At 37.4% G+C, this 9780-nt stretch overlaps 1 protein-coding gene across 1 annotated transcript in view; it reads left to right on the top strand.

Moving 5' to 3' along the window:
• SERINC5 (serine incorporator 5) overlaps positions 1-9780 on the top strand; it is a 119040-nt gene that overhangs the window by 72904 nt on the left and 36356 nt on the right. The window contains exon 8 of the mRNA XM_007943463.2: positions 6099-6225. Coding sequence (XP_007941654.2) covers positions 6099-6225 — 127 coding nt within the window. The remainder of the gene's footprint in view (positions 1-6098; positions 6226-9780) is intronic.

Genomic DNA, 9780 nt, shown 5'->3' with positions numbered 1-9780 from the left:
TCTGTGTCTGTGTTAATTGGTTTCCCTTTTCTTTGTTGAAGAGGGTCTGTGCAATCCTTCTGCCTAGTCCGCCATCTTGCCCCGCCTCTCTTTTTAAACTTTTATTGTGGTGAAAACATATACAAGACATTTGCCACCATAACAACTTTTACATTTACAGCTCAGCGACACTGATGACATTTTTAATGTTGTGCCACCATTATTGCTATTCTTTTCCAAAATATTCTGCTGCCATTAGCATAAACTCAATACCCCACATACAAAAGCTTCCCCTTTCCCCCTCCCTCCTATACCTGGCAACCACTTACAATCTTTGGTTTCTCTCTATATATACATTTTTTCCAATCTGTCTAGGAATTTAGTCTCCCCCTCCCTCCCATCCCTGATAAGCAACAAAGAAAATTTCCTTCCATGTATAAACTTTTCCTTCACTTTTTACAATAGCAGACTAATACGTATTTGTCATCTGTGATTGACTTAGTTCACTCAGGTTAATGTCCTTCAAGTTCATCCATGTTGTATGCGGTGTTATGCAGATTCTACGTTATTCTTTAAGGTTCCATAGTATGCCATTGAGTGTATGTACCCAGTTTGTTTATCCATTCCTCAACTGATGGGCATTTAGGTTGTTTCTGTCTCATTCCTATTGTAAATAGTGCTGTGATGAACATGAGTGGGCATGTATCTGTTCATGTCCTGTTTCTCACTTCTTTAGAATATACCTAGTAATGGGGTTGCTGGATCAAATGGTATTTCTGTTTCCAACTTTTTAAGGAATTGTCTTATCAATTTCCACAGTGGTTTTATCATTTTACAGTCCCACCAGCAGTGAATGAGAGTCCCCATCTCTCCACATCCTCACCAGCATTTGCTATTTTCTATCTCATTGAACTTTGCTATTAATGCTGTAGTGAGATGGTATCTCATGGTTGTGTTGAGTTGCATTTCTCTAGTGACTAATGATCATGACTATTTCTTCATGGGTTTGTTGGCTGCCTGAATATCTTCTTTGGTGAATTGTCTTTTCATGTCTTTTACCTGTTTTTTAATTGGATTGTTTGTCTTAATTTTTAGAAGGTCCCAATCATCTAGTTTATCTTCTGTTATTTGTGCATTTTGGGTGATGCTTGATAGTCTATTTATGCCATAAATTAGGGCCCCTAAATTTGCCTCTATTTTTTTCCTTTAGGAACTTTATAGTTTAGGTTTCACATTTAAATCTTAGACCCATCTGTAGTTTGTTTTTATATATGGTGTGAGGTACGGATCTTGTTTCATTTTTCTGCAAATAGATACTCAGTTTTGCCAACACCAATTGTTAAAGAGACTATCTCTTCTCCTTTTAATGGATTTTGACCCTTTTTCAAAGATCACCTGACCATAGGTGTATAGATCTATTTCTGAGTTCTCAGTTCTATTCTACTGGTCTATGTGTCTGTCATTATACAAATACCAGGTTATTTTGACTACTGTTACTGTATAGTAGGTTTTGAGATCTGAGAGTAAGAGACTGCCTACTTTGTTGTTCTTGAATAGTGCTTTGCTTAACTGAGGTCTCTTTCCTTTCTATTAGTAATTGTTTTTTCCATATCCTTAAAGAATGTTGATGGTATCTAGATTAGAATTGCATTGAATGTATAGATTGCTTTGGGTAGTAAGGACATTTTCTCAATGTTCAATCTTCTTTCCCACGAGCATGGTATATTCTTCCATTTATGTAGATCTCTTAGGTTTCTTGAAATAGTGTTTTGTAGTTTACTTTATAAAGGTCTTTTGTGTTCCTGGTAGTATTTATTCCCAAGTATTTTATTTTTTTGGTAGCATTGTAAATGGTATTGATTTCCTTTCCAGCAATCTCTTTGCTGGTGTAGAAGAATTGAGCTGATTTTTGTATGTTGTATCTTTCAATTAGTTTCAGTGGTTTTCTTGCTGAATTTCTTGGGTTTTCTATGTTTAGCGAATAGGGGTAATTTTACTTCTTCCTTACCAATTTGGATGCCTTTGATTTCCCTTTCTTGCATTATTGCCCTGGCTGGGACTTCCAATACAATGTTGAATAGAAGAGGAGATAGAGGGCATCCTTGTGGGATACCATCAAGAGGAATAACCTTTGTGTAATTGGAATTACAGAACAGGAAGAGACAGATAAAACCACAGAGAAAACTATCAAAGATTTGTTGGAAGAGAATTTCCCTGATAGGATGAAAGATGAGAAAATGTCCACTCAGGTACTTCAGTGAACCCCAAACCGGATAGACCTGAAAAGAAAATCACCAAGATAAATCAAAATCAAACTCACCAAAATCAAAGACAAAGAAAGAATCCTGAAATCAACACAGGAAAAAGGAAGAGTTACTTACAAAGGGCGACCAATAAAACTAACTTCTCATTTCTTGGCAGAAACCATGTAGGTGAGAAGGCAAGGGGATGATAGATATAAAATGCTGAAAGAAAAAGATTTCCAACCAAGAATGATATGTCGTCGTTGTTGTTGTTATGTGCCGTCGAGTCAACTCTGACTCATAGCGACCCCTCCTTGGGTTTCTGAGGCAGTATCACTGCGGGAGTAGGATTGCCCAGCCTTCCTTCCGAGGAGTGGCTGGTGGGTTTGAACCGCCAGCCTTCTGGTTAGCAGTCAAGTGCCTTAGCCACTATGCTATCAGAGCTCCAGAGAATGATATACCCAGCAAAATTCTCCCTCAAATAGGATGGTGAAATTAGGACATTTCCAGATAAGTAGAAATTAAGGGGAGCTCTGGTGGTATAGTACCTAAGGCATTTGACTGCTAACCAGAAGACTGGTGATTCAAACCCACCAGCACTCCTTGGAAGGACAAAGGAAGATTAGCAATCTACATCTATAGTGATACCTCCTCGGAAACCCAAGGAGGGGTCTCTATGAGTCGAATCAACTCAATAGCAGTGAGTTAGAACAACCTTACAAGAGATTCTAAAGAGTATCCTTTGGACAGAGAACAAACAACAGCAAACAACAACTGAACATTAACACACATGATGATGTAACTCAGAAACCAACCAAATTTTGGGAATATCCAAAGTAAAATAAGCATACAGTACTGAAACAGGGAACCAGAGACATCAATTGGCAAGTAAGAAGTACTGCAAACCAAAAAGAGAGAAAAATAGTGTCATTACAGAACTTCTAAGTGGTGAGGAAGTTGACAATTTACAACAGACAGTTCTAAACCTGGGAAGAAAATTATAAATCACAGTGTAACCTCAAAGAAAAATAATAAACCTTCACATCAAAATAAAAAAGAGGATAAGAACAAATATTTATTAGATACAAAAACAATAGCAATAAAGGAAATGATAACATGATTTGTAAGCAAAATGAGTTCAGCACAGAAAGTTACATGGAATGAAGAAAATCAGGAGTGGCAATATTAATTTCTGATAAAGTTGACTTTAAGACAAAAACCACCATAAGAGACAAAGAAGGACGTTATATAATGATTAAGGCATCAATTGAACAAGAAGACATAATAAATATCTATGCACCCAGTGAAAAAACCCCAAAATACACAAATCAGACTTTAACAGAATTAGAAAGACAAATAGATGGTTCCACAGTAATAGTAGGAGATTTTAATAGACTACTTTCAATGAAAGATAGAACAATTGGGAGGAAACTCAACAAAGATACAGAAGAACTAAACAGTACACTCCACTTATAGACTTCTACAGAGCACTTCACCCAACAACAGCACAATATACATTCTTTTCCCATGCATATGGAAAATTCTCCAGGCCACAAAACAAGCCTCAGTAAATTTAAAGACACTGAAATACTGCAAAACATCTTCTCAGATCACAATGCTGTGAAATTAGAAATCAACACTAGGAAGACCAACGGAAAAAGAGCAAACACATGGAAACTGAACAACACCCTCCTTAAAAACAACCACTTAATAGAAGAAATGAAAACTGAAATTTAAAAATTCCTTGAATCAAACAAGAATGAAAACACAACATACCAAAATCTTTGAGACACAGCAAAAGCAGTGAGCAGAGGCCAATTTGTAGCAATAAATGTATACATCAAAAAAGAAGAAAGCTAAAAATAACACCTTAACCCAGCATCTGCAACAATTAGAAAAAGAGTAACAAAAAAAAAAAAAAACCCTACAGTCACCAAAAGAAAAGAAATAATAAAGATTCGAGCAAAAATAAATGAAACAAAATAGAAAGACAATAGAAAAAATCAGTGTGACTAGAAGTTGTTTTTTTGAAAAGATTGATAAAATTGACAAACTAACTATTTCATCATCTATCACTTTATAACTGAGTGTATGTAAACGTGTATATGTTTGTATAGAGGGTCCTCCCCACAAAAAAAAAACAAACCCTAACTCAATGCTATTGAGTCAGTTCTGACTCATAGTGACCCCTCATTGGGTTTCCGAGGCGGTATCCCTATGGAAATAGATTACCCAGTCTTCCCTCTGAGGAGTGGCTGGTGGGTTTGCACTGCCAGCCTTGTGGTTAGCAGTCAATTGCCTTAGGCACTATTCCACCAAATAAGTAGTGCCCTTAGCTACTAACCAAAAAGTTGAAGGTTCAAGTCTACCCAGCAGAGCCTTAGAGTAAGGGCTTGGCAATCAACTTAAAAATATATCAGTCATTGAAAACTCTACAGAGCACACTTCCACTCTGACACACATGGAGTCGCCTTGAATTGGAGTCATCTCATTGACAGCTGGCTTATGTTTGGGTATATTTGATTTTGTATAAATCAAGTTAAATAAACAGTTTCTTCTCTCTAAAGTTGAATCAAAATTGGTCACAACAGTTGTTTTCTCCTATTAAATTTAGAAGGCAAATTCAAAGATATGGACAGTTTTAGTGTATACATGTAGTGTGTATGGATCTTGTCTGTGTAGCCATTCATAGTAGAAAATTACATAACTAGAGGTCTTCTGTTAAGTATAGTCTACCTGGAGTTATTCCGCCCTCCCCCTTAAAAAAAAAAAAAAAAGACTTATCTTGATTCAGTAAGTTTATTTAAATTTACCCTTTTTAAGACTTTCTTTTTATAACTATCTACTGATCTCTGGTTTTGGCAAAAGGGGCTTTTAGGCTACCATGTTATTATTATTTTAAATACAGGTAGCTCTTAAAAGAACAACAACAACAAAAAAAAGCCCTTATTTTTAATTTCAGGTGGTACTACTGAAAGGGAAAAACATTCATATTTTGGTTATTTTTAAAACATTTTTTATGGGGCTAAGAATAAATATTCCATAAAACCACATCATGAACAATTATGTTTCAGATGTGATTACCAGTAATAATTTTAGTCTAACTTCAAACAGTTTAGAAAGTGCATGTTTATAAAATGGTTTCTGGACTATTATGTTGGTGCTCCCTTATTCCCCTATTTTGGGGCATAGGTGGTGATCACATCTAGCTTTCATGCTCAAAACTGAACACTGTATTAAATAAAAAGCAAATACTATTTGCCACTGATGGTAATATTAAAGAACTATTCATTCTATAGCCTCCCAAAATAGTTTTTTAAAAAATCCAGACCTCTTCTTGAGGTTCCTAGCATACTGACTGAATATGTCATAGCTGTTATCCTTCCTGCTTTCTTGTTAGGGTTAGGAGGCTGTTGGCCAGTCTACTGTTCAACTGCTATTTCATGTATGGTTGTACTTTAGTCTCAGCGCTGCTCCAGAGAGGATAAGACATGGTGGAAGCTCTCAGTTATCCACACACTACTTCTCTTTCTTGATAAGTTGCTGAATCAACTGGAAAATGGAGCCAACTTTTTAGTATTGTTCTCTTTAAGTCTTGGAACTCTAGGTCCCTGCAGATAAACTAGAAGCACAGGGCCTTGTTCTAAGAATGAGCCGATGTTGGCAGAGTGGTTCTTTGAAATTGATACCAATTTGACCCACAAGAGCATAGCAAAAATCTAGTCAAATATGACTGTAAAGGAGAAATTCTCAAGAATCAATATGTACTCTACTAAAGAGGTACACAAAGCTGCATGGATTTTTCCAAAATGAGTATTTGGGGGAGTTAAAACAGACTTATCCTATTTGACTGTGAGTTCTTTGTTTTTTCTTTAGTTCTGGATGACCATGGGAAGAATGTTACAATCTGTGTGCCTGACTTTGGTCAAGACTTGACCAGAGATGAGAATTTGGTTACTATACTGGGTGCCACTCTCCTGCTTATATGTTTCTTATATTCATGGTAAGTCTTAAGCCATCTTTGCAGACTTTAGGAGCTCTGGTGGCCCTGTAGTTAAAGCATTCTGCTGCTAATCAGAAGATCAGCAATTTGAACCCACCAGCTGCTCCATGGGAGAAAGATGAAATAGTCTGCTTCCATAAAGATTTACGGCCTTGGAAACCCCATGGGACAATTCTACCTGTATCCCATAGGGTTGCCATGAGCTGGAATCAATTCAGTGGCAGTAGGTTTGGTTTTCTGGTTTTGGTGGTGCAAAAACGGCAAGGAGGCCACATGTTCTGACCTCCTCTAATCCCACAAGAGGAAGACAGAGTCACCATCAGTAGCCCAAGGCCTATTACTGCAAGACCAGACATGCTGCCTCCCTCCAGCCCTTTGACCAACTGTTCCTCCCAAAGCACCCACCACCTCTCTCCTAGGTTTGATAATTCTCTAAAGTGGACACACAGAGCTCACAGATGATGGGATTTATTAGAGGAGCACCACAGGCTACCATTCGAGTTCAGGAAAAATGCTCAGCCTCTCTCCCAGCCCACTGTCCCTCAGCCAACAGTCTCTCACAGTCTCTTTCCCAGCAGTGCTTGTCCCTCGGTGTCTCACTCAGCAATGCGTGTCTCTTGGTCTCTTTCCCAGCAGCACGTGTCTCTTTCAGGAGTGCGTGTCTCTTTGGGCAGCACTTCTTCCTCAACCAGCAGTCAGAGAGAGTTCTGCCTCTAGGAGGCCTCCTTTTGAGCTTGGCAGAGTGGCCAAACCAACCAATCATAACAACAGAATTCCAAGCACCTGAGAGTGAGCTGCCCATAACATTGTGTTGTGCCATGACCAACAGAAATAACCCAGGTGGATAACATTTACAATCAGGAACTCCTCAGTTGCTCATTCCACCACTGAGTTTACAATGACTTATGGGTAGAAAAGCCATACTAACTAATTTACTTCACTGCAGGTGGTTATAAACAGGCTTCAGTTTTTAAAGATAATCATAAAATGTATCTCTGAACATAAATTGAAATTTGCTTTGTGGGTAGCAAATCAATTGGGTTCCTTAAACAAAGAAACACTATCCTATATAGTTGCTATGAGTCAGAATCAACTTGATGGCAGAGGGTTTGGTTTTTTGGTTGAGTTTGCAGACTTTAAAAGTATAGGAAAAGAATTAAAATTTCAGCAGCTACAAAATAGCAAAGCAAATAACCATCTGAGGGAGGGGAAAAAGTAGACAGAAATAAAAAGTTAGTATTGCAGTGTGAAATCTAAGTGTTAGGACTTCATTAATCTTACTTGTATTTATATGGGTAGGGAGAATAAATACATGGTGATGTTGCAGCTGCATTGTCTAACACCCTCTAAAAGACAGTTTGAATATTAATTTCTAAAGCATTATAGGGAAATGAGAGAGCACAAAGTGAGAAAGGGAACGTGTGTGCCAGAATGTGTTGGCAACTTTCTAATACAAGGGAAACAGCATTTGTTCTAGTGTAGATGGGAAGAGTATGAAGCACTGTATAGACCATCATGTTTTGCACAGTCCAGGAAAGACAGGAAATGTCCCTTTTCTTTTATGCTCAAACCCATGATGTTGGTGTTAAACAGGCGAAGTGGCTTCTGCCACAGTAGGTGTGATAATAAGCAGAGTGTGTTTCAGATACTTAATTGGCAGTGTGGTGGTGGTAGTTTATTCTACCTTTAAAATACTGCATTTTGCTAAAGGGAGAAAAGAAAATGGAGGAAAATGGTCAGTTGCTTATTCTAGGTACGTATTTTGCTGATAATTTCCCTTTGACAGTAACCTTCTCACATTTAAGTTTTATTTCTGTGTTTTGTTTGCTACATTTCAGTGTGTAAAAAAATCAACTTGTCATAGGTATATCATAATCTCCCTTTTGCTGAAACAAAACAATCCAGCTTGTGACAGCTTATATAAATAGTCTTTCCAAATACTTTGATATCTCACATAGCGTCCAGCACCTCCTACTGCCAGAAAGAAACTAACAAAGACCATATATGTTTTAGAGAGGGGAGCACTGAATTTTATGAAGTGCTCGCTTATGTTGCAGGTGGTTGTTAAGATAATTTTTATATAACATTGATTCTGCATGTGTTTATGACTTAGTGACACACTCTCCTTGTTGCATCAGGAGAGGCCACAGTGACCACTTTCTGGTCTTTCCTTTTTATTATTTTCATAAATTGCTCACTGAGTACTTACAATGTATGAAGTTTTACATATGAACCAGTGGGGTGGGATACAGGGTCTGTTTCAGGCCCAAGTCACTGAATATTTTCAGAGAAATTGTAAAGCCACCAAAAATTTGAATGCTGATTCTTAGCTTTTCCTTTCTTGAGTAAGCTTTTCCTTCCTGAGTCTGTTATTGTTAGACTTTGGGGGGGAAATGGCAGCAGCATAGGCTGAACTCAAGATTGGTCACTCAGTTTTGTTCTGTATTAACATGGGAAAATGTTTGTAAATCAAGTGAGGAACAAGTAGCTTATCAAACTGTATATTAAGGAATATTTTACTTTTAAAACAAAACATGTTTGTGTTAGAAAAAAATCCTGGAATGAGATAATCAGAATGTTAACAGTGGTCATATTAGAGATAACTTACTTATTCTCCCTTGTTTTTCATACTTTCTTTTTTTTTTAATCTTTTATTTACAGTGAGCTTGCTTGTTTTGTTTTCTTTTTATGTCACTTCTATTATCAGAAAAAATAGTGAAGGTATGCTGGCATAAAATCTTGTGTTTTTGTGGGTTGCTGGGTGCCTAATAGTACATGAGGAAAAAAATAATCCTCAGATAATTAGATTTGTTATAAATTCATAAATGGAAAAGATGATAAAAATTATACTCAGTGTGCTGTGTATGTTAACTAACAGATGTGGAGTTATCTTTCAGCATGGATTTTTACCCTGTCAGATTTTCACTGTTTATAGCAGGTATTAAAAAATTACCTTTTTAAAGTGAGAGATGATAAATACAGTATTGTCCCTTTCAGAATTTGGAGGCACCCTAGTGTAGCTTTGGCAGGGTCTAGTCTGGTGTTCCCAAAAGCTGTGAATTTTCAAAGCTGACAGCTGCTACTTAAAATCTGTCTAAATGCCAATAATAAACATTGTTATCAAATGTTGGTAATTAAGCTGCAGAGCTGTGGTGCCTCATGGATTGAGGATGTAAAACAGCAGCTCACACAAATGGAGACAAAGAATAAGCAGTTTGCTCCTCCTTTGGATGCTTCTGTAACACCCAGGCATGAACATGGTGACTAGCAGTTTATTCCTGCCAGGAGTTGGTAAAGGGGCCATCCAGTGGTCTGGGTGATTAATATTTGCTGTAATTTTCTGCTGCTGCTCTGTGAGTCAGCTTTGAGAGCTTTATAAACAGATTGTCTTTGAGTTCACAGGAAAGCAAGTTCAGGCTTAGTAGACTCGTGAAAAATGGGAATGCTGCTAGAGGTAGAAGGGAGTCAGCCTAATTAGGGGATTTTCCAGTCTTGACTTCATAGAGCATTAGTTTTTCTCCCAGATTCAGAGGAACAAAAGCTTGGAAGATGTTA

Source organism: Orycteropus afer, unplaced genomic scaffold (genome assembly GCF_000298275.1).
Source record: "Orycteropus afer afer isolate SDZICR_OR568_19922 unplaced genomic scaffold, OryAfe1.0 scaffold00107, whole genome shotgun sequence".
NCBI classification, from domain to species: domain Eukaryota; kingdom Metazoa; phylum Chordata; class Mammalia; order Tubulidentata; family Orycteropodidae; genus Orycteropus; species Orycteropus afer.
This window is presented reverse-complemented; position numbering and strand designations above follow the sequence as displayed.